This window comes from Bufo gargarizans, chromosome 3 (assembly GCF_014858855.1).
Source record: "Bufo gargarizans isolate SCDJY-AF-19 chromosome 3, ASM1485885v1, whole genome shotgun sequence".
Taxonomy (NCBI): domain Eukaryota; kingdom Metazoa; phylum Chordata; class Amphibia; order Anura; family Bufonidae; genus Bufo; species Bufo gargarizans.
Genome location: NC_058082.1, coordinates 41,983,410 through 42,010,243, shown reverse-complemented (window position 1 = coordinate 42,010,243; position 26,834 = coordinate 41,983,410). Strand labels below are relative to the sequence as shown.

Below are 26,834 nucleotides of genomic sequence, written 5' to 3'. Positions count from 1 at the left end.
CGATGGGGTGCCGAAACTCAGATCTCCATCAATCTGATGGGAGGTCATCAAATTCACAAAACCGGACTACCTCTTTAAAGATGAGAATAAATACTTGACATAAGTCATGTGCTACATAATAGGAATATGCAGGAAGATCCATCTACAGGTAATAAAAATAACAACAGTTTCTATAAGGCAACTATATATATATATACACTGAGCAAAAATATAAACGCAACACTTTCGGTTTTGCTCCCATTTTGCATGAGCGGAGCTCAAAGATCTGAAACATTTTCTACATACACAAATGACCCATTACTCTCATATATTGTTCACAAATCTGTCTAGATCTGTGTCAGTGAGCACTTTTCCTTTGCCGAGATAATCCATCCCACCTCACAGGTGTGGCATATCAAGGTGCTGATTAGACAGCATGAATATTGCAGAGGTGTGCCTGAGACTGCCCACAATAAAAGACCACTCTGAAATGTGCACAGTTTTGCCTTACTGAGGAGGGGGGGGGGGAGGTCAGAAAACCAGTCAGTATCTGGTGTGGCCACCATTTACCTCACACAGTGCAGCACATCTCCGTGGCATACAGTTGATCAGGTTGTTGATTGTGGCCTGTGGGATGTTGGTCCACTCCTCTTCCTCTGTGCGAAGTTGCAGAATATTGGCAGGAACTGGAACGCGCTGTCGTATACGCCGATCCAGAGCATCCCACACATGCTCAATGGGTGACCTGTCCGGTGAGTATGCTGGCCATGCAGGAACTGGGATGTTTTCAGCTTCCAGGAATTGTGTACAGATCCGTGCAATATGGGGCCGTGCATTATCCTGCTGCAACATGAGGCGATGGTCGTGGATGAATGGCACAACAATGGGCCTCAGGATCTCGTCACGGTGTCTCTGTGCATTCAAAATGCCATCAATAAAATGCACCTGTGTTCATTATCCATAACATACGCCTGCCCATACCATAACCCCACCGCCACCATGGGCCACTCGATCCACCACGTTGACGTCAGCAAACCGCTCACCCACACGACGCCACACACACTGTCTGCCATCTGCCCTGAACAGTGAAAACCGGGACTCATCCGTGAACAGAACGCCTCTCCAACGTGCCAGATGCCATCGGATGTGAGCATTTGCCCACTCAAGTTGGTTCCGACGACGAACCGCAGTCAGGTCCAGACCCCGATGAGGAGGACGAGCTGCAGATGAGCTTCCCTGAGACGGTTTCTGACAGTTTGTGCAGAAATTCTTTGGTTATGCAAACCGATTGTTGGTGCAGCTGTCCGGGTGGCTGGTCTAAGACGATCATGGAGGTGAACATGGATGTGGAGGTCCTGGGCTGCTGTGGTTACACGTGGTCTACGGTTGTGAGGCCGGTTGGATGTACTGCCAAATTCTCTGAAACGCCTTTGGAGACGGCTTATGGTAGAGAAATAAACATTCATTGCACGGGCAACAGCTCTGGTAGACATTCCTGCAGTCAGCATGCCAATTGCACGCTCCCTCAAACGTTGCGACACCTGTGGCATTGTGCTGTGTGATCAAACTGCACATTTCAGAGTGGCCTTATATTGTGGGCAGTCTAAGGCACACCTGTGCAATATTCCTGCTGTCTAATCAGCACCTTGATATGCCACACCTGTGAGGTGGGATGGATTATCTCGGCAAAGGAGAAGTTCTCACTAACAGAGACTTAGACAGATTTGTGAACAATATTTGAGAGTAAAGGGTCTTTTGTGTCTGTAGAAAATGTTTCAGATCTTTGAGTTCAGCTCATGCAAAATGGGAGCAAAACCGAAAGTGTTGCGTTTATATTTTTGCTCAGTGTATATATATATATTCTTTACATGCCACATAATACCACCATATAATGCTTAAACAAGACTCCTACACAGTGTCCAAATAATATCTTCATACAATTACGGAATAAAACTCTGATACAGTGTGAACTGATGACCTATCATCTGGGTAGGTCAGGGATGGGCAAACTGCGGCTCTCCAGCTGTTGTAAAACTACAACTCCCAATCAGCCTGCAGCAGGGCATGATGGGATTTGTAGTTTTATAACAGATGGAGAGCCCCAGTTTGCCCATCACTGGGGTAGATGATCAGTATCTGATCAATGAGGGTTTAACACCCGGGACCCCCACCGATCTGCTGTTTGAGAAGGCACCAGAGCTTGAAGTAGCACCACAACCTTCTGCAACTTTGCCTAGGCCTGTGGCAACGCATTCATCGGTCACATGGCCTAGGTGTAGCTCAAGCCCATTGAATTCAATGGGGTTGAGCTGCAATGCCAAGCATAGCCGTTATACAATATTCTGCGAGCGCCGCTGCCTTCTCAGGTGTCGTACCCCCACCAATCACATACTGATGACCTCATCCAGAGGATATGTCATCAGTTCAAAAAGCTCCGAAAACCACATTAAATAAGACACCCATGCAGGGTCCACGTAATACAGCCCCACAATGCTTAAATAAGACCCCCATACAGTGTCCACATAATATCTTAATGCAACAACTGAATAAGACTTCCATACGGTGTCCACATCCTACCGCCATACATTGCTTAAATAAGACTCCCTCACAGTGTCCATATACTGCCGCCATACAGATCCGTGCACAGCAGGATACATTCGACTGACTTTGCTTCGAGGATGTATATTGACCGTGTCTGGAAGAGTTGAAAATTCACGGTGATGTTAAACTTTTTGCCTTTTTTGTAGCGTAGGAGCACAATTTCACGGAACGCCAGGGCAGTATTTCTACCTGCCGTTTCCTATTTGATTTAGCAATGAGACTTCTGGTGGAAGGATCTTCAGGAATTCTATTCATTAAGCAATTAGACGGCATGAAGAACAAGGTAAAGTATTCTGTGATCAAATGTCTCCCCTGTACGAGGCGAGACTCCCACATCTGGCACTGAGCATTCCTACGAGCAGGACAAGCCAAACCCACAGGGCTTGTTAACATACATAAGGAACCATTAACATATGGCGGAGCAGCAGATTCTCTGCACTGATTACAATTCTTCACTTTCCGGCCCAGACCTGTACACACCAGCATTCTGGGCACTGCCATGTGCACTATATGGTACATTTATCTAGACATGTCTTTGCAGTTGGTTTTGGGATCAATGTTATGCGCCTTATACAGCTTTATTGTATGGCTGTTGGCTTTTAGGTATGGGCACATCAACTTTGGCACTACAGTTATCAGGTGGTAATATTATTTAGCCCAGGGGTGTCAAAGGTTTAGTTTGCTGACCTAGACCTTATAGCTAAATGCCCCATCCAAGACCAAGTGGAGGCAAATCGAGGCATATCCTTCAGTAGACCACCTCTGCACAGCAGCAATCCCAGTCTGTGAAGATGACCCAACCTAAAGAAGGTTTGGACAAGGTCACCTTTTTTCTTAGGATTTTGGAACTTTTATGTTTTTTTGTCTGGCCATGATGGTTAGGATATCTCTGTTCTTGACTACAGTTGACTTTTGCATACTGTAGGATCTGAACACTTTGTTCCCTCCTGGTTAGATGCGCTTCACAGAAAGCTGAAGAATCATAGCTTCTATGATCTAGGGATGGTTGATGGTCCTAGAGGTCAGACCTCCACTGATGGCATACCTATCGGCATCCGTTGGGCATTCATGCCATGAAGTTCAGATGCTCACCAAAATCTCAATGGGTTATCTGCCTATATCTTAATTTAAGGATGAAGACACAACACAACAAAGTTTTGGTCAATAACTATTTAATGTCTACGACAGAGACATCCTGGACCCCAATATAAAATCGGTGGCTTAGCCTTCCACCTACCTTCCACCTAATACTGTCTTCTGATGCAGTAAAGAGATCATTGGGCAATAGATTTTTCATAGAATAATCTGCCAATGTAGACAGGTTCCACCACCAACAGAAGATCCTTCCTTGACAGATGACATTGTGAGACACTTGGATGCAATAGGCTGGACTTCTCCAGACCTGTTGTATTGGCTACATGACTCCAGAGGTGTCTTGTCGACTCCGCAATCATTGAGCTAATCGGTTTGTTCAATGCCACTTTGTCTAAAGTCTATGGTCAACTTTGGCATCCCTATAAGTTGACTCATCCAAGCGTCTCAACGTCAGTTTTGGCAGCTATGCCTCATGGTCCTCACAATGTTCATCAATAGTTCCTAAGACCTTTTTTATTATTTTGTAGGTTGCCATTTTTTTGGGACTAACCTCAAGAATTCCCAAACTAACTGATGTCCAAACGTTCTCCATTTGGGAGATGTTTTCGCGGGACTCTTCTTCATGGGCCCTGCTATACCTGAAGCTTGTTAAACTCTGCAGAACACTTCCATTTGAAAGATAGGGAAAGTCTAATAAAAGGTTCCAGAAACAACAACTCGGAGATGAATACCTTACAGATGTCAGCGCTATAATTTGTAATGGATAGCAGCTCCTTGCCGGTAACGGAGATATGTTTTTCTTTCCGATCACCTCCCATAATTTAACAACCTTCAACTCAGGTCACTGGTATTCGAACAATGACCTGCTATTAGAAAAATGAATCTGAGTAACTGGAAGTTGTAGTGAGTAAATGTGGTAAGAATCCCTGAGGTAAAGCCAATGGGACCTTCTCCAGATGAGTCTTGGCTGCTATTCCAATGACCATACTGCAGCCCTCACCATCATCAATGTTCTCAGTGTGTTAAAGAAGTTCTTCGCGTTAGACAATCCTTACTTGAGAGTCCCTTGACCCCCAATGATCAGCTGTCACTTGGAAGTAAGTGTTCAGTTTTCCTGCAGTGCCACCACAGGAGAAATTAGGTATTACACAGTGTCCATTCATACCAATGGCATAATGTAGGACAAGAAAGGCCCTCCAGTAGCTCTGCTCTTTGTCACTGCTCTCCATTCTAGCCAACACACAAGACAACGATTCTTCCCATGTGTTTGGCCAGTTTGGGTAAGGTGCTGCTTATCAATATGGGCTGGTTTTGTCCACTAATTTTATCTAATGCCTCCATCCTATTTGTTAGCAGGTGGTTGTAGTGGACGCCACGTATCCATAAGAGTATACCAAGCATAGACTAGCTGATTCCATACTTTGGTATACAGCAAAAAGCACACTATAATTTTTTTCTTGCGTTGGGACCCTGTGGGCAATTTTTCGCACTGTATACCTGGTTACATAGCTGCTTTACGTTATAGGTATTGGTCAGGATCTGCTGGGAGGATATGGGTGGCCAATAGTTATAGTGGAGCTGTGGTGCTTTTAATTGAGTCACCGCCCCTAACTCCTCCCTGGTCTAACTCATGGTCTGGCAGAGAGTGTTAAGTAAATCCTCTCTGCCGAGGGAGTTAAAAAAATTATATCAAAAAGATAAGCAGCCCTTATGATCTATAATCTATGACTGGTTGATATGTGCAAGTAAATTTCAGTGGGAGTGTGGGATTTCTGGTGTTGGCCATGTTATTATCGAGTGGAGACTGGGGAGGACATATGACTTAGATATCAAAAGAAATGTAGCAGACCAAAATGGAAAAGATAGATTGGGCTATGTAGAGTCACTTTACAAAAAAGTCATGAGGAAAATAATAACCTTGGCGGCCTGGGCTAAGGAGGTTGTGCATGATTCAAAGACCATCAAAAGGAGAACTTCTATCCTACGCTCCGACCCCTCAGGAGGTTCCTTTTCTTTTAAAATCCATAACGAGCATCGATCGACAATTAAACAAGGTGATCGTTGCTCGATTATACAACCTTTAAGAGGGCTGATTATAACTGATTCCTTTGAGTCTGTGGATGCTGTGGGTGATCTCAATGGAGGCAAGTGGTCGTCCAGCGACGTTCCACAATAATCGTTTTAGCAGACTGACAATACACCGTCATCATCTGATGACAAGTTGGCCATGTTTGATTTTTTTTTCTGACAGATGGAAGTTTTTTCATTCAAAGATTGATCTTTCATGGGAAAAATTTACCTGGAAACATTGTTTCTCTTCTTATAGACTTAAAGTTAAACCATAACATTCTTCCCAAAACATCTCCAGCTTATATGTATTTTATTACATTTCATTATTTATAGGGCTGGAACTTCATTTTTTTCTGATACAGAGCTCCACGTCGCCTGCTTCCCTTTAAATACAGCCATGGAATTATAAAATTCTTCTGCTTGCAGCCACCACTAGGGGGAGCTTAGGAATTTACTGAAGATGGGCTCATTGTGGAGATTAATGTATGAGTGATCGCCCCCTAGTGGCAGACGCAAGCAGCAGGAATTAAATAATTTACAGGAGCACTAGGGTTAAAGCTGATAGATTGAGCATCTAGAGGAGCCCAAAACATGGGAGTGATAATTAGAAGATCAATAACATCGGAGAGCGGCACATTACAGAGATGGTATCAATGAGCGGATTTCACTCGATGCTATGGTTAATTTAAAGAAAGCACAGAAAATTAGCCGAGTGAAAGCTGAAGAGTCCTAAACACAGGGACAAAGAGGATCAGGAATGTTCTGGATGAGAAAGAAAGAGATAGAAAGAAATGTGATACACTTCCGATTTTGCATGTTTTCCCACCTACAAAGAATGTAATTTTTTAATTTTTAAATAATTAATTTGCATTTTATTGCATGAAATAAGTATTTGACACAATAAAAAAAGAGAACTTAATATTTGGTACAGAAGCCTTTGTTTGCAATTACAGAGGTCAGATGTTTCCTGTAGTTCTTGATCAGGTTTGCACACACTGCAACAGGGATTTTGGCCCACTCCTCCACACAGATCTTCTCCAGATCTTTCAGGTTTCGGGGCTGTTGCTGGCCTACATTGAGCTTCAGCTCCCTCTGAAGATTTTCGATTGGGTTCAGGTCTGGACACTGGCTAAGCCACTCCAGGACCTTGAAATGCTTCTTACGGAGCCTCTCCTTAGTTGCCCTGGCTGTGTGCTTCGGGTCATTGTCATGCTGGAAGACCCAGCCACGACCCATCTTCAATGCTCTTACTGAGGGAAGGAGCTTGTTGGCCAAAATCTCGTGATACATGCCCCCATCCATCCTCCCTTCAATACGGTGCAGTCGTCCTGTCCCCTTTGCAGAAAAGCACCCCCAATGTATGATGTTTCCAGCCCCCCATACTTCACGGTTGAGACGCTGTTCTTGGGGTTGTACTCATCCTTCTTCTTCCTCCAAACACGGCGAGTGGAGTTGATGCCAAAAAGTTCTATTTTGGTCTCATCTGACCACATGACCTTCTCCCATGCCTCCTCTGGATCCTCCAGATGGTCACTGGCAAACTTCAAATGGGCCTGGACATTGCTGGCATGAGCAGGGGGACCTTGCGTGCCCTGCAGGATTTTAATCCATGACGGCGTAGTGTTCTACTAATAGTAATCTTTCAGACTGTGGTCTCAGATCTCTTCAGGTTATTGACCAGGTCCTCCCGTGTAGTTCTGGGCTGATTCCTGACCTTTCTCAGAATCATCCTTACCCCACAAGGTGAGATCTTGCATGGATCCCCAGACCAAGGAAGATTGACAGTCATCTTGTGTATCTTCCATCTTCTAATAACTGCGCCAACAGTTGTTGCCTTCTCACCAAGCTGCTCGCCTGTTGTCCTGTAGCCCGTCCCAGCCTTGTGCAGGTCTACCATTGTGTCCTGGTGTCCTTACACAGCTCTTTGGTCTTGGCCATGGTGGAGACGTTGGCGTGTGATTGATTGAGCGTGTGGACAGGTGTCTTTTATACAGGTAACGAGTTCAAACAGGTGCAATTAATACTGGTAACGAGTGCAGAGTAGGGGGGCTTCTTACAGAAAAACTAACAGGTCTGTCTGTGGTACAGTAGGTGATCAAATACTTATTTCATGCAATAAAATGCAAATTCATTATTCAAAAATCATACAATGTGATTTTCTGGATTTTTTTTTAGATTTTGTCTCTCACAGTTGAAGTGTCACCTACAATAAAAATTACAGACTTCTCCCATCCTTGTAGGTGGGAAAACTTCACCAGTGTATTAAATACATACTTACCCCACTGTAGATAGATAGATAATAGATAGATAGGAGATAGATAGATAGATAGATAGATAGATAGATAGATAGATAGATAGATAGATAGATAGATAGATAGATAGATAGATAGATAGATAGATAATAGATAGATAGATAATAGATAGATAGATAAATAATAGATAGATAATAGATAGATAATAGATAGATAGATAGATAGATATGAGATAGATAATAGATAGATAGATATATAGATAATAGATAGATAGATAGATAGATAGATAGATAGATAGATATGAGATAGATAGATAGATAATAGATAGATAGATATGAGATAGATAATAGATAGATGATAGATAGATAGATAGATAGATAGATAGATAGATAGATATGAGATAGATAGATAGATAGATAGATAGATATGAGATAGATAGATAGATAGATAGATAGATAGATATGAGATAGATAGATAATAGACAGATAGATAGATAATAGATAGATAGATAGATAATAGATAGATAATAGATAGATAGATATATAGATAATAGATAGATAATAGATAGATAGATATGAGATAGATAATAGATAGAGAGATAGATAGATAGATATGAGATAGATAGATAGATAGATAGATATGAGATAGATAATAGATAGATAGATATATAGATAATAGATAGATAGATAGATAGATAGATATGAGATAGATAGATAGATAATAGATAGATAGATATGAGATAGATAGATAGATAGATAGATAGATATGAGATAGATAGATAGATAGATAATAGATAGATAATAGACAGATAGATAGATAATAGATAGATAATAGATAGATAATAGATAGATAATAGATAGATAGATATGAGATAGATAATAGATAGATGATAGATAGATAGATAGATAGATAGATAGGAGATAGATAGATAGATAGATAGATATGAGATAGATAGATAGATAGATAGATAGATATATGAGATAGATAGATAATAGATAGATAGATAGATAGATACGAGATAGATAGATAGATATGAGATAGATAATAGATAGATACGAAATAGATAGATATGAGATAGATAGATAATAGATAATAGATAGATAGATAGATAATAGATAATAGATAATAGATAGATAATATATAGATAGATATGAGATAAAGGAACATATTATTTACCAAACCTCCCCCATTCTGTCACCTCACAGTTATCACTATGCTAAAATATTGCAGTCACAAATGATGCAGCAGAGCAGAGTTTGTCAGTTGACATAGTTGTAACGCTCCACCAGCAGGGGGCAGCAGTGAGCTGGTGACTCCTTACTTTGGCCTTCCGTTTGTCATGGCAGTGCCCACAAGGCCGTTGTCCTCTAAAGTCCTTCTCCACGCCTGAAAAAGTGAGACCCCCTAGTGGGCATTTCTGGGTGTTTTGTGGGTTTTTGGGGTAAATCAGGGGCAGAGGATAAAATGTCCTGTAGAACTGTATTCGGATGCCGGGAGGAAGGGCGGTAAAGTAGACGTGTGTTATTTCAGTCATGGTAAGTACACGCTTAAAGGGATTCTTCAGGGTTCTGGTAAATCTGAACACTGAAGGGGTAGGTCCACACATAAAGAGTGTGTACATTTTTGCAACTAGTTGTGATCATGAATCTAAAATAGAAAAAAATAAACAACTTTGTAAACAGTCTGTAAAAAGAAAAAAACACTTTCCGTTTTGTGTATACAGGCCCAATGCTATTAGTCATGCGTTGCCTTGGTTACAGCCTACAGCTCATGATGCTTTACTCAGATCTTGCCGCTGACTACTACAAGATCAAAGTTACTAAATATGGGGGTCACTGCGCCCAGCTGTCCGCACTGTAAGGTGCTGTCTCCACAGGAGTGCACGCCCACTTACACTCACACGTCATAGGGATGCTCAATGACATAACTCAGTAGCGCCACCCAAAGGCTGCTACCCTATAAATCCACTGATAACTCTTGAGATTAACTAACTGAGCTCTGCTACATCTTACAAAACCAACTTAGGGCAGACCCTCAGTCCTCCCTCATAAATCCCTATGACTCCAAATCTACTTCACTACAAAGTAAAAAGACAACATTTTGACTGCCTGTAGCCACCAGAAGGGGGAGCTCATTGGGAAGACATTGCTACAGCTCCTACTCATGTCAAAGAGAGCCTACAAACTTCCTCAGGCATAGGGAGCGCCACCTGGTGGCTAACACAGACAACCAGAACTTTATCACTGTGCTATAATACAAAACTAGAATAATCATGTCCCAATCTTTTCACAGTCCCAAAAAGTATAGCTCTGGGTGTGAAGGATGTTACCCAGAATCAGTAATGTAGGTGCACAGTGAGTGCAGCTCTGGAGTATAACACAGGACGTAACTCAGGATAAGTTATGTAATGTATGTACACAGTGACCCCACCAGCAGAATAGCGAGTGCAGCTCTGGAGTATAACACAGGACGTAACTCAGGATAAGTTATGTAATGTATGTACACAGTGACCCCACCAGCAGAATAGTGAGTGCAGCTCTGGAGTATAATACAGGATGTAACTCAGGATCAGTACAGGATAAGTAATGTATGTACACAGTGACTGCACCAGCAGAATAGTGAGTGCAGCTCTGGAGTATAATACAGGATGTAACTCAGGATCAGTACAGGATAAGTAATGTAATGTATGTACACAGTGATTGCACCAGCAGAATAGTGAGTACAGCTCTGCAGTATAATACAGGATGTAACTCAGGATCAGTACAGGATAAGTAATAAAATGTATGTACACAGTGACTACACCAGCAGAATAGTGAGTGCAGCTCTGGAGTGTAATACAGGATGTAACTCAGGATCAGTACAGGCTAAGTAATGTAATGTATGTACACAGTGACTGCACCAGCAGAATAGTGAGCGCAGCTCTGGAGTATAATACAGGATGTAACTCAGGATCAGTACAGGATAAGTAATGTAATGTATGTACACAGTGACTGCACCAGCAGAATAGTGAGCGCAGCTCTGGAGTATAATACAGGATGTAACTCAGGATCAGTACAGGATAAGTAATGTAATGTATGTACACAGTGACTCCACCAGCAGAATAGTGAGTGCAGCTCTGGAGTATAATACAGGATGTAACTCAGGATCAGTACAGGATAAGTAATGTATGTACACAGTGACTCCTCCAGCAGAATAGTGAGTGCAGCTCTGGAGTATAATACAGGATGTAACTCAGGATCAGTACAGGATAAGTAATGTAATGTATGTACACAGTGACTCCAGCAGCAGAATAGTGAGTGCAGCTCTGGAGTATAATACAGGATGTAACTCAGGATCAGTACAGGATAAGTAATGTATGTACACAGTGACTGCACCAGCAGAATAGTGAGTGCAGCTCTGGAGTATAATACAGGATGTAACTCAGGATCAGTACAGGATAAGTAATGTAATGTACACAGTGACTGCACCAGCAGAATAGTGAGTGCCGCTCTGGAGTATAATACAGGATGTAACTCAGGATCAGTACAGGATAAGTAATGTATGTACACAGCGATCTGTTCTGTAGATGAGATCTCCGTATACTGAGAGATAACGCACTAGACTGATATAAGATGAGGCGGTTGCTGTACTTTTGTCTGGAGGTTTATTATAAGCAATGAGCTCAGCGCAGTCCTGTCCGGTTGCCTCCCCATTAACACTACTAGCACTAAGACCTGGCTCCCACCCCAAATGAGAGCAGGCCGGGTCCCATATAAGGATAGCAGGATATTTCCCTGAAAATGTCTTAGTTCCTGTTCAGTTTTGCAAAGTTTCCAGTGACGCTTCCCACATAGGAACATCAAGGCACAGTGATGAATGACTTCAAGGAACTGGCAAAATCCTTATTTCATAGAAAGCCAAGGAACCCAACCAACCTCCACTTTAGATAAGGTAATAATAACAGTTCACTGTAATATAGAAAAATATATAGAGATGTAGCAGAGCTGAGTTTGTCACTATATGTTAACAGGGCACTATAGAACTGCAAAAAGACACAGTTACTAGACCAGTTCAGCTCTGCTACATCTATACATATAATGCATCTTCTTTGTAGGGTTGCGATGACAAGAGGCATGTAAAGGGTTATATTATTACAGCTTGTGCGGGGTCTATACATTGATTATTACGCTCCTGTCAGTCCTGACTTTTCCGTGCACAGCGTCGCTGGAACAGATGTTTATGTTGTCTTTCTGTGGATAGCTGCAGATACAGATGTAGCAGTGCTGAATGGGACGTGCAGGTCTGTCTGCCAACACTAGTCACTTCCAGGTCTTATCACTGACAAACTGTCATCATTCCTGCCTGGTGACATAACGGGGAAGGTTTGCTAAGTAATATGTGTATCTATCCATCTATCTATCTATTATCTATCTATCTATTATCTATCTATCTATCTATCTATCTATCTATCTATCTCATATCTATCTATCTATCTATCCATCTATCTATCTATTATCTATCTATCTCCTATCTATCTATCTATCTATCTATCTATCTATCTATCTATCTATCTATTATCTATCTATCTATCTATCTATCTATTATCTATCTATCTATCTATCTATTATCTATCTATCTATCTATCTATCTATTATCTATCTATCTTCTATCTATCTATCTATCTATCTATCTATCTATCTATCTATCTATCTATCTATCTATCTATTATCTATCTATCAGTATAGCCACTATCAGTTCCTCCTCTCATTATACTGGGGTCACCAGTGATTCCTGGAGATGGACTTTCTCCTGAGTGACCCTCAGACAGGAGACATTGGCCGATGTCCCTCTTTTCCTAAGCCTAGCAGCCATCGTACCGGGGAGGTCCCTGCAGCTGCTATGGTCAGCAGTGTGACAGTGCAGGGTCTATAGCTCACTATGTGGCCCCGCATTGACCCTCTCACCCCATTTCTCTGATACAGTCATTGAGAATCCACAGTTATCAGAAGGGAACCCCCCTTGTGGGGGAGAGAAGGGTTTTTTAGAAGGATATGAACAATTGTTCCTGTTTCCATCCTAGGAAAGTATACTTTTGCCTGTTGGTGCCCGGCTTAGAATAACGGACCCTGATTAAGTTCCCATCAGTGGCGTGCCCAGGGTGTTTGGCACCCGGGGCGGATCCTTTCTCTGCCCCCCCCTAATACTTGACCACATACCTCTCCTGTCATGTAGACCTTCTCTTTCCTCTTCTCCTCCATTTGACCCAGACCACCATGACAAATTATTTTAGCCGCATCTCGTCTCTACAGTTTGTAACACAGACACGTTAGATTTCTCAATTTTTCCATCAACCTCCTCATCCTGGTGTCCCCACAGTGTCATCCTGCTGCCACCCCCAATGCTGTGCCCGTTGTGCCCCCCAATGTCCCAGGTACTATCCTGCAGAACAAATAGTGACCCTAATAGACATAATTGGGGTCATTTATCAAACTGGTGTAAAGTAGAACTGGATTTCCAAAAGAGCTGTCAAATATGAAAGGTGGAATCTGATTGGCTGCTATGGGCAACTAAGCCAGTTCTGCATTACACCAGTTTGATAAATTACCCCAAATGTCCATATAGTGTCCACAGCAGCTATAATGTCCCCTAGAGACCCCCAGTAATAATAACACCCAATACTGTGCTCCAGGCAATAATGCCTGAATAGTGTCCCCAGAAATAATAGAATGGCCCCTACAGTGCCTCCCCAATAACAACGCCCCCAAAACACTGCCCCATAGTAATCCCCCATAGTAATTTCCCCCCCACACTGCCCCCCATAGTAATTTCCCCCACACTGCCCCCCTCAGTAATCCCCCCCAGTAATTTCCCCCCCCCCAGTAATTTCCCCCCCACAGTAATTTCCCCCCCACAGTAATTTCCCCCCCCACAGTAATTTCCCCCACACTGTCCCCCCACAGTAATTTCCTCCAATAACAATGCTCCCCACAGTAATTTCCCCCACACTGCCCCCCCACAGTAATTTCCCCCACACTGCCCCCCTCAGTAATCCCCCCCAGTAATTCCCCCCCCCAGTAATTTCCCCCACACTGTCCCCCACAGTAATTTTCCCCACAATGCCCCCCCACAGTAATTTTCCCCACACTGCCCCTATATAGTAATTTCCCCCATACAGTAGTTTCCCCCACACAGTAGTAAAAATAGTAGGGAAATTTCCCTGTAAGGTCTATGGCCAATCCACCCCTGGGGGACAGTCTGGAGGATGTCATGGACAAGCTGGTGGACAGATCGCGGTCCTACTAAGTTACTAATGTTTTTGGTTTGGTGCTCAACTGAGGATTAAAATCTAATGGATTATCCATTTTTCATCATGAAAGTCCTTCCAGAGGATACAAATTTTCCAAGAGTAAATTTTTGGGTGACTTTCCCAGAGTGGTCCTCATTAGTAGCAGCCAGGAAATCCAAAGAGCGGTACCAGAACATATAGATAGAAGCGAAGTTCTGCAAATCTGTGGTCAGGGCAAACAGATAATGCAAGTCAATCCTCACTCAAGGGTGTGATATCAAAGACAGGGTTAAAGGGGTTCTCAGGTTCAAAACCCCATTTCCATACACCCCATCAGGGAATTTTGAGTTCAGAGACAAGGGTCCTCTGTTGAGAGTGAAAGTTTCTCTAGGCCAGAGCGGACAGCGGTTACAAGGAGTGGCACACAGACTCCACAGTATATATGTGGTTGGTGTCCAGCTTTGGCATGGCCATGGTTACCCAGGAGTTGTGGCCATCACCTGCAGAACACATTGTAGGGACAACCCCAAACTGAGGAAATATATGTGTCTGTGTCATATCTCAGTGCAGTAAGGATGGAACGTACTACAGTAAGTCGCTGAGGATGGAAACCACCTTGAAAAAGCAATCGGTGACTTGAGGTGGAAACTCCTCTACATACAGCAGGTTCAGCAGACGTTGCTACTTCCAGTAAATGAAGAAGAAGGTCACCAGTCATTGTGTGTTCCCCGGACTGTAATACAATAATTATAGCAGGCTGTTGATAACAGCTTCAACATGATATCACTTGGTGCTAATTACATGAGATTACAGCTACACATGTGACATGGAAAACACCTAATTCAGTTAGGCTTTGTAGCCATCCGTTCTCCGATCCATCCAGAATTTAAAGAAAAGAAAGCAAGTTTAGTTCTCACATTAAGAGAAACACAATAAGAGTCTTGCAGGTTTGATACCTTGTAATGGGTAACAAAAATATAAGCAACGATGTTACACAGCGAGCTTTGGACACATCACCAGTCCCTTCATCAGGAGTCCTACAAGAATGTATGAAGAAACAGCTATATATACAATAAGAACAGAGACATGGTGGAATGAATGGACAACAGAATATCAAAGATCTTGAGAATGAGTCCTTAATTATCTTAAAGATAAGTGGTGTGAAAGTTTTATGGTCTCTAAATTGATGTTATCTTAGAGACCTGGTGCCCCCACTATGTCTATAGAAGACTCTTTAGATCTTGTAGTCTGTCATAAATCCCGGGGACAAATTCAGTCCAGTATTCAAAGTGTCAAGCAGTGTTATAAATTTTTATTCCCAAATTCTTCTGTCTCTTTGAGATTTGAAGATACCTTTTAATATGAGAACTTTCATGTCATGTTCTTCGTTGTGTCCCTGGCCACAGTAATGCTTGGCCACAGGAAAGTGTAGTGTCTTCTCTTTAATTGGGTGTCGGTGGAACCTCATCCTTGCATTAAATTTCTGTCCTGTTTCTCCAACATAGAGGTCCCCAACAGGACATTTAGTGCAGATAATCAGATACACAACGTTGGATGTAGACCATGTGAATGTCCAAGGGATCTTATAGTCCTGTGGTGTGTTGGAGATCTGGATCTTATCTGTTGTCATTATATGGGAACAGGTTTTGCATCTTCTTATATTACAGGGATGGGTTCCTTTTTGTGTGGTCCATGGCAATGATCTTCTGATCAGAATATTCCTCAGATTTAAAGGTTGTCGGTAAGCTAGTAAGGGGGGATCTTGGAAAATTGTTTTAGCCGGTCATCCTTATGTAGGACATGGTGTAATTTTTTGGCAGTTTTCCTCAGTACCTCTAGTTGTGGGTTGTAGGTCACAACCAGAGGTATGCGCTGGTTCTCTTTCTTTTCCTTGTATTGGAGAAGTTGACTTCTGGAGATCCTAGGGGCTCGTGTGATCTGATCTTCAATTGAAGCAGAATGATAGCCCTTGCAGCATTCAACTGTATCCTGTTCTGTAAAGTAAAAAAAAAAATGGAAGCGGCTCAGGGAGCGGGACTGGGAGAGTGACAATAGATATATATAGATATAGAGTTCAATGCTACAGGGATCAGAGGAATGATGACAGAGCTGAAATATACGAGAATAAGATACAAGGAGATATAGAGGCCAGAGCTCAGAGATATAGAGACTAGAACTCAGAGATATAGGGAACAGAGCTCAGAGCTAGAGATCAGAGCTCAGAGATATAAAGACTAGAGATACAGAGACCAGAGCTCAGAGATATAGAGACCAGAACTCAGGGGTATAGATGCCAGAGCTCAGAGATAGAGATCACAGCTCAGAGATATAAAGACCAGAGCTCAGAGATATAGAGACCAGAGCTCAGAGATATAGAGACCAGAGCTCAATATAGAGACTAGAGGCATAGAGACCAAAGCTCAGAGATAGAGAGAGCAGAGCTGAAAGATATAGAGACTGGGGCTCAGAGATATAGAGACCAAAATACAGAGATATAGAAACCAGAGATATAGAGACCAGAGTTTAGAGATATAGAGCAGAGCTGAAAGATATAGAAACCAGAGCTCTGAGATATAGAGACCAGACCTCAGAAATATAGAGATCAGAACTCATAGATATAGAAATCGGAGCTCAGAGATGTAGAGTCTAGAGCTCAGAGGCAGAGAGATCAGAGCTCAGAGATATAGAGACCAGAGCTCAGAGATGTAGAAACCAGAGCTGAAAGATATAGAGGCTAGAATACAGAGATATAGAGACCAGAGTTCAGAGATATAGAGACCAGATCTCAGTATAGAGACCAGAGTTCAGAGATAGAGAGAGCAGATCTCAGTATAGAGACCAGAGCTCAGAGATATATATAGTAGAGCTGAAATATTTAGAGATCAGAATACAGAGATATAGAAACAGAGATATAGAGTTCAGAGCTCAGTATAGAGACCAGAGATAGAGAGAGCAGAGCTCAGAGATATAAAGACCAGAGGTATAGAGACCAGAGGTATAGAGACCAATTGTAGAAATATGAAATAGTGTCTGTCATTTTCAACAGTTTGTGCAGAGTGAATCACAAACGTTTTGTATTCTACGAGATTAGAGTAACAAGTTGACTGCTTTGGACAACCTGTTCTTTACTGCAGGTCTGAAGACATCTTCTTGAAGTGTCCTCCTCATAAGCATTCATAAAGTCTTTCATATCCTATGAGAACCTTAATGTTCCCCAGTGCCAAGAGTGTCCTCTGTCTCCAGATCTTAGAGAGGCTCCCCATTAGATAACAATACACCTCATTTTATTGCCTGGGAATAACTCATAAACCATAAACCAGCAATTAATGCCACAAATCTACTAGTAAACGCCCGACTGGTGCTTTACCTGAAGCCTCCCATAGATATATCTTCTGTTATTCTTCCCAGGCACAGGCGAGGACATGAGAAAGCATGGCCGCAATATCAACCCTGCAGAACACTGATGTCATTGTCATAAATCATCATCAGTAAAGGAATGGTTTGATGGAGACGATGCCCTTAGACGGATTTCCACCGTCACTTTTCTGGAAAAACTAGTTTGATTCTCCGACTGTTGGAATTTTCTTTCAGATGTTTTCGTTAAGACGTTATTTTTATTTTTCACAAGTGACTCTGAACCCACCTGTGTCTCACCACGCCTTCCTTATGGAGGCCAACTGTTATAAAGCAGTTACAGGTGTCTGGTCCTGCCCAAAAAGGTTACAATGTATATTGCTGGGGCATCAGAAAGTCAGTCCACCATATTTCTTAGGACTTCCAAGATGGGACCCATCACCCAACCTTGAAAAATGAGGTCTATTCTCTACCCAGGTGTTAAATGACAAAGGTGCCCGTGGCCGCATCCAGGGCTATTATTCAGCCCAATAATATGAGCAAGATCAAAATTAGGGCACGTGGTGGGCAGCACTTGAGATTATTTCCCAAAAAAATGAAAATTCAAAAATGTCCTGCCTTTCTCTCTTTCAGGATCTCTATCAATTAACCTGAGTAATTACAAAGAGTGTCTCTGTCCCTGGAGGACTCCGTGTGTCCCCACAGCCCACTGGTTTCACTGGACATGATGTAATGCTTCATTTGCCCTGTGGTGGTGCTGTAGGGGAATCAAATCCTTGCTTCTGGGATCTCCTGCAGATTACATGTGATCTTTTCAAAGGGGTTTCAAATTTTGACAACCAGGGATAACAACAATTACACCTCCCCCACCGGGTGTCCCTTAGTTTTTCATAGGTGTGTAAATGCCCTATAAACCCACAATGCTATGTTGTATATTCACCTTGTCCTCTACTTGGCTAAGTATCACAGGAGCTCCAGGAACCAGGTATCTCAGTATGAGCAGTGCTGGATTATAAGGAAGATGCAGTAGGCATGTGTCCAGTAGACCTGGCCTTCTTGGTGACCTAGGTCCATCCTTTAAACACACCCAACATCTATCTATCTCATATCTATCTGTCACAGAAAAAGGTTGTGGAACCACTGTGCCAATCAATGGATTTGGCTTTGGGCTACACCTAAGGTCATTATTCTGGCCGTCCCCTGGTTTTAACCCTTTACCCCTATACAGGATTTTGGCCTTTGCTGCAGGGAGCCACCAGGCCGATTACCACTTGGTGTAGTTTCTGTGTTGTTAGTTGCTGACCCACGGGGATCAGATACATCGGTGCAGGCACCAAGGGATCAGGCGAAACTTGTAGTCAATATCAGGCCGAGGTCAGGGCATGCAGAGTTCATGCAAATCCGTGAAACATTCCAAAGGTCAGGGCTGGCAGCACAGGGTCAGAATCCAGGAATCAGGCAAAAGTCAGTGCGCAGGCAGACAAATGGATTATAGCACCTTTGCAGGATCTAGCAAGCTTGAAAGACCTATTGTTCAGGCACCTCTCCCATGGGAGAGGTGCCATAAAGGGAATGTGTCGATTTAGTTAAAACGAGATAGCGACACATATCCTTTTTGTTCTAATCTGTTTTTGTTTTTTGATTGCAGATTTTTTTATTCTGTTTCCTGAACTTGATTATGGGGGCGGCCATTTTGACTGAACTGTTCTTAACAGCATTTAGAAATATGCTTTACAGCAGCCACATGTACCATAGATCCAACTTACAGGAGGGGACCCCATTGATTTCTATGGGAGAGGTCTCTGTGACCTGTGCATAGGTCAGGAGGGGGCAGATAAGATGTCATATCACTTATTGTGAAAGGTGGATCCTGTGTTATCTATACGCAGAGGTGATATCTGTCATTCTAACCCTGTCTGTAATGATAGGCAGATAACTGAAGTAAAGTGATCTGTACAAACCAAGAAGTGCCGCCTATTATTAGGCTTAGTGTCCAGTGCAAAAACTGCAGATATATTTTTTTTATTATTATTATTATTATAGATAGTGACATGGAAAATTAAAAGTATCACCACAAAGTATCTCCTATCTATCTATCTATCTATCTATCTATCTATTATCTATCTATCTATCTATCTATCTATCTATCTATCTCATATCTATCAATTATCTATCTCATATCTATCTATCTATTTATCTCTATATCTATCGAATATCTCATTATTATTTATCTATCTATTATCTATATGTCTGTCTATCTATCCATCTCTATAATCTATCTATCTATCTATCTATCTATCCATCTCTATAATCTATCTATCTATCTATCTATCTATCTATCTATCTATCTATCTATCTATCTATCTATCTATCTATCTATCTATCCATCTCTATAATCTATCTATCTATCTATCTATCTATCTATCTATCTACTTATCTAGTAAATCAATGATCCTTTGAGGAGGTAATTATAACCTTGGAGCCTACATTTATCAGGAGAGGTTTGTAGCAAACTGTAAGTGGTCCCCAAAAAACGGGATGTCACTTTCAAAACTTTACAAGTGTTTTCTGGTGGCTATGGCAGTGTATACACCCCTCACCCCTGGGACCTCCACCTTTCAGGATATCCCGGTTCCACTGATGGCTTCTCAACCATCCTATGAAGCTGTGTACTGGTGAAGACACATGCATGTGATACTGTTACTTACATCTAAGGAAGTTGCTGGCTCGGTGGAGAGGACTGAGCTATCAGGAGTCGGGTGGGGTTTGAGTTCCAGAGGGTCCCACCAAACTTTTTGCGCTGTCACATATCTTAATCCAGCTATGACTATAATGTAGGTCCTAGAGCTATAGGCGCAGCAAAAGTAAAGGTGAGGCCCACTGGAGACATTGCCTGATGCACTCTGCAGAATATGCATATATAGCCATATAAAATCAATTTCAATTATAATAATAATAATTTATTGCATGCAAAATGTAGAAATAAATATTTGACATTAGTCACTTCTTTCCTGGAGACTTGTTGACTAAGACTTTGTAACCCAATGTTTAATGTTAACTGGAAATCACCTGAAATAAAAAAGGAAGTCAGCTGTGAAATCTGGTCACATCAGACGAGGGCAGGTGACATGGGCAAGCTAAAGGGAAACCACGAGAACAATAGTGTGCCACGTGAGCGGCAGAGGTGGGTACCAGGGGTGCAGAAGCTGTAACTGTGCCAGAAGCCCCATACCTGAGGGGACCACTGGTTCTCCTGCCAAATAAGACAAGAGCAACACCAAAGACACAATCACCTATATGTCAGGGGGGTTAAACTATGGCAATTTTAGCAATTATATATCTAATCTTGCAATTGTATCTGATCAAAGGTGGATTCTCATCTATTCCGGATTACTGGATTGTGTATAAAATTTCCGACTAGAGACAATCTTATCACCATTGTCTCTCGTCTTGCTTCTGGTCTTGGAAATTTGCTAATTATATCACAATGTATAGAATATTAAATGCTGTGTTACAGAACGCTTTACCTGTACTGTATATAATTGCATAGTAGGCAAAGAAAGCAATCTTGTCAAGTGGCAGTAGTTGTAGAAATCAATCTGAGGCTAGCTCCAAACCAAAACAGCAGAACATGGTAGACAAGATATATAAACCACCATGTTTATGAGATACCATCACCCTAGGAGCTCCAGTAGCACATATCACATGGGCTTGATGGCACTCTCCACTATTCATTAGATGTAAAATGCTGGAAATGAACCACTTTCATATCAGGGGTCGATTGAGACCCCATAGCGGTACCCTGTGTCCAATAAGTACAGAGAGAACAGGAGCTGTCCTTACGAGGTACGGAGCAGATTTTCCCATGAAATACAGACTGCCAAAAACAAGGATTCTGTTGGCAGGACCATGTCTGCAGCGCTGTCACTGAAGATGTAGAACCGGTTTATAGGCTTCTAGAGAAACCAATTGCTAAAGCACATGCGCACAATATGATTAGTAAACGGACTTCTAGGTGGAGCTTCACTTTGAAGATTTTTGAGGTTAACCAATTTGACTCACATAAGGTAGATCACATCTCCATACACATTTCCTTGTTTTTTTTTTTTCTTTTGACCGAAATGAAGAAACTAAAAGCAATTTGAAAACAGGAAACTTCCTCAGTGGAGCCGAATAAGAAAGCAAACATCCAGAATGTCTTTTGTTGGAATGCTTGAGGAAATGGCTGTGCTTTTTGGCTTAGTTGGTGTGAATCGCTGATAAACACATTTCACTTGGAGGACATCTCCCCAGAAGGCCAGGGGTTCCTGACTCTGCTCCCTGGAGGGCAACTTCACGGGGCATTTAGTAAGGACATTTCTGGAGAAAGTGGCAATGTTTGAAGAGGTAAGAAAGAGCCAGTAACTGAAAAAAGATGATAGATAGATAGATAGATAGATAGATATGAGATAGACAGATAGATAGATAGATAGATAGATAGATAGATAGATATGTAGATAATAAATAGATAGATAGATAGATAAATAGATAGGTAATAAATAGATAGGTAATAAATAGATAGATAATAAATAGATAGATAGATAGATAGATAATAGATAGAGAGATAGATAATCTGATTAACCCCTGGAGTGCTGCGTGGCTTCTCGGCAGTGTATACAGATGGGTGCTGCCTCCTGTTAGTTTCCTCATGCTTCTCTCTGGAATTTACTGCCGCATTCTCAGAGAAAACAAACAATGTGACTTCCTTCTCCCAGGACGTCTGGATGGAAGATCTAAATGCTTCATTAGTCCCTCCTAGGGATGGCATGCATTCTCACAATATCTTTTATATCAGTGGCCTCCAAGCTGTGGCTTTCCAGCTGCTGGGTAACAACAACTCTCATCATTTCCCATCTAAATACATCTTCTTTCTCCCCTGCACAGAGCCATGCTGCTATATCTTCCACTACTACTGACAATGGTGAATGAAGGGTCTTTAACCTACCGCGCAGAAGAGAAGCCGCCTTGTGCGATATCGGTATGAGCTGAGATTTCGTGTCCGTGCTAATTTGTTGTCATCTTATGAAATACCTGTTGTTTACATTCATTGTGGGTTTTTAAGAGCTCTGCTTGAAGTCACTGAATGGATGTTGCTTATTTCCAGATGTGATGACACACAGGTGCACGGCTCGTGACAGGGGGGCTGATAAATGTGCTGAAACCTGTGTGATCACCACCGGACACAGGTCCACGCCCTGGAGGAGAGCAGTCAGGGGTTCCATTCACTGACTATAAGCAAGGATCTTAATATGCAAAGTATGGAAGTCTGATCCCTCTGACCCCAGAAAGAAAACTTTTGACAGTACTAGGCAGGATTTTGTGGATGGATCCTAGAGGGAAACCTTATCTATCTATCTATCAATCTATCTATCTATCTCATATCTATCTATCTATCTCATATCTATCTATCTATCTATCTATCTGTCTAATATATATCTATTATCTATATATCTATCTATCTATCTATTATCTATCTATCTATTATCTATATCTATCCATCTATCTATATATCTATCTATCTATTATCTATCTATCTATCTATCTATCTATTATCTCTATCTATCATCTATCTATCTATTATCTATCTATCTATCTATCTATCATCTATCTATCTATTATCTATCTATTATCTATCTATATAATCTATCTATCTATTATCTATCTAATATCTATCTATCTATCTATTATCTATCTATCTATCTATCTATCTATCTCCTATCTATCTATCTCTCTATCTCATATCTATCTATCTATCTATCTATCTATCTATCTATCTATCTATCGGAATACTGATGATTTATAATATGTTAGGAGTAGACTGACACTCTTCTCTATTCATACCTGCAATTAGTGATTAAAGGGAACCTGTCACCCCAAATATCACATATAAAACCGCCAGCATTAGCTCATAGTAGCCCCCAGTCTGAAGTCAAGGGGGCAGCGGCGTCCTTGCTTCAAGTCAAGATAAGCTCGCCCCATAACCGTCCCCTCTTCTGTGTGATTGACATCCTGCAGTGCGGACTGGGATCGCGTTAGTCTCGCGCATGCGCGGTGTGCTGATAAAACCCGGCTAACTGCGGGAGCCAGGATCGCGCAGTAACAAGGAGCGCACCGCGCATGCGTGAGACTAACGCGATCCCAGTCCGCCATGCAGGATGTCAATCACACAGAAGAGGGGACGGTTAGGGGGCGAGCTTATCTTGACTTGAAGCAAGGACGCCGCTGCCCCCTTGACTTCAGACTGACCGGCGAGATAGCGCTGATGGCGATTAAAACATCGTTTTTGTTATGTATGGAGCATCAGATTACCGGATCAAACACATCATTAATAACAGACTGGGGGCTACTATAAGGTAATGCTGGCGGTTTTACATGTGAGGTGACAGGTTCCCTTTAATTACATCACCTTGCCTGACATGATGTCATCACGTCTGACCTATAATAAATGTCACTGAAGAACAGATGAAACGCCTGTAGTTCACATACTGTACCCGTCCACACTACATTTATGTATCTCCACCGCCTCCGCACATGACTGAAGTGGTGGGATACATAGACATACTGTTCTTCCATACATGCTACCACCTTACTAGCTAGACTAGGGGCCACATTAGACCCCATGGCTGTCCCCTCAATTTGCATAACAAAACTTGTCACCAATTAGAAAATAATGATATGTCAATTACAGATATGACAATGACTCTAGCCCCAGATTCATCAGGGTACATAGGGCTAGTGCTACATCTATATGCGCTGGTTAATCCCCGATGAAGCCGTCCTGGAGAGTGTATGGTGGCACCTCCGGATATGTTACCCCTTACAGAATGAGGGTACTGTTACATGGGATAAAGGCCATTAACGATACATGACGTCCCATGTTGTGTGATGGTTTCCCATTAAGGCAAAACTGTGCACATTTCAGAGTGGCCTTTTATTGTGGGCAGTCTAAGGCACACCTGTGCAATATTCATGCTGTCTAATCAGCACCTTGATATGCCACACCTGTGAGGTGGGATGGATTATCTCGGCAAAGGAGAAGCGCTCACTAACACAGATTTACACAGATTTGTGAACAATATATGAGAGTAATGGGTCTTTTGTGTCTGTAGAAAATGTTTCAGATCTTTGAGTTCAGCTCATGCAAAATGGGAGCAAAACCGAAAGTGTTGTGTTTATATTTTTGCTCAGTGTATATATATATTGTAAGGGATCGCTCTGTCCCAGGGGGTCGCAGTCACAGACTTCTTCGCAGACAACCGGATTTAATGTCTAAACTGGCGCTTTATTGTGGCACTTCAGCACCCACACAAACATAAGCATCAAAAGGAAATAAACACCTGCCCGTCTGGGCTCTAACTAATACACAGTAGTTTTCCCTGACTCACCTCTAAGCACAGGTTATACCCAGGGTCTTAGGCTCCAAGCCTTAGCAGATCCGGTCATCAAACACAAATCCATACTGGGAAGAGGTCTGGCTACACGTAGCCTCGTGGCCCCTCAGCCCTCCACTAGGCCTCTGTTTCCAAGTCCTCTCTCTTCACCAGACTGACACCCAGAGGGTTGGTTTTATCCCTCCTTGATTACAGCAGGCCTCATCTGCCATGATCTGAGGTAAAAAACAATACCCGTACTAGAAGGGTGTGGACTGGCAGATCCCACTACCAAACCTATCCACCAGTCCAAATAAAATCCAGCCCAGGACAAAATGTAAACAAAACTGCCTGCAGCTTTTCTGGACTTTATTTATCTCCCCCAGCTGAGGTATCTGGGTGGGATATACACGCCCTCCAGCAGTTGTACTGTGCACATCACCACAATATATATATATATATATATATATATATATATATATATATCATATTGCAGGTTTTATCCGGTTGCAGGGACTCACAATAGGCTGATACTTTCTGAAATATTTCAGCTTGTGTTGTGCACACTAGGAGAAGGGTCAGCAGTCCTCTCATTATCATCAGAGAGCAGGATTATAATGAAAGGTAACACTTACATTATAAAGCTGGAGTCAGATGACAGAAGATGTTGGAAATAGCTCAGCTCCACCACCCTCCTCCCTCTCATTGCACACACAGCATGCTCACTACACTTCCTCTTGAAGTTTTCTGACCTGCAGTTAAGTCCTTCTGCTTGTTCAGTGTCCACTTCATCCCATTTGAGGCATCTTGCAAAAAAAATAATTAAAAAATGCTGATATTGATGACATTAGTCATATCCTAAGCAGCTGTAAATGTCATGTTTGCAAGAGAGTAGGCTATGAATTTGGGAAAAAAACTGCTCATAAAATGTGACAGGGATGGGGAACAGAAGGACTGAAAGAAATTCTTAGCATCACAGTGTCTCCAGAAAGAGAAGGAGCACTACTACTCCCCCTCTCCTCTGCCTCACAGTAAGCAGCCAGTGGCTTAGGTCTCCAGCAGTAGGGAAGATCTGCCATTCAGCAGTTATCACTACAGTTATATCTGGAAGAACTTACATTTCATTTGCCAAAGTTGAAAAGATAGGAGTCCAAACCAGATAGCGCCGTCTAGTGGTCATGCTGAGAACAGCAATAATTTAGAAAAAGAAAAACAACAAACAAACAAACAATGAACCTTTAAGAAGATCACACAAAACAGACGTGAAACAGGCTCTTCTAGAGGGTTGGTCCTACCAAAGAGTGGTCTTTTGGAAAGGTTTTGCTTAGAATAGAACACATAGCAAGCAATAGAATGCTGCCACCTAGAGAACAATTATTATTCTATTCACAATTTACGGCTGATTTTGGAATCCAGGGGATTGATCTCTATAGCAGTAAATATTTCACAGGACTCTGAATACATTATTTACAGCTATGCAGGATATTAACATCAACACATATTTAGGACCTCCAGGGAATACGTCCCCCCCCCCCCGTCCCCCCCCCATACATATGATGCATTGTGAATGTTGGCTCCTCTGTAAAGTATTGCACAATCCCTGGAGGAATATTTCCAGTGGAAAGTGATTAGTAACTGATCCATGACAACAGGATTATGTAAGCAGTAAAAAATGAATTAATACCAAACACCAAATGTCCTGAAAGCAGAACAAGGATCCAAATTCATAAATTACTCTGAAAAACACGGCCTGAGACATCTGTTGCTGATATTGTACTCTGTGCTGCAATACACGGGCTGTCTATTCTT

At 42.1% G+C, this 26,834-nt stretch overlaps 1 protein-coding gene across 3 annotated transcripts in view; it reads left to right on the top strand.

The window, feature by feature from the left end:
* Positions 1 to 26,834, top strand: part of LRRC32 (leucine rich repeat containing 32) — a 45,086-nt gene that overhangs the window by 7,944 nt on the left and 10,308 nt on the right. Inside the window, exons 1-2 of one of the 3 annotated variants that reach the window (XM_044287637.1) lie at positions 11,788 to 11,927; positions 22,540 to 22,633. In XM_044287637.1, coding sequence (XP_044143572.1) covers positions 22,544 to 22,633 — 90 coding nt within the window. In that variant the 5' untranslated portion in view covers positions 11,788 to 11,927; positions 22,540 to 22,543. Of the gene's footprint in view, positions 1 to 11,787; positions 11,928 to 20,971; positions 22,003 to 22,539; positions 22,634 to 26,834 lie in introns of those variants that run through there. The other 2 variants (XM_044287638.1, XM_044287636.1) reach the window with 2 other exon arrangements.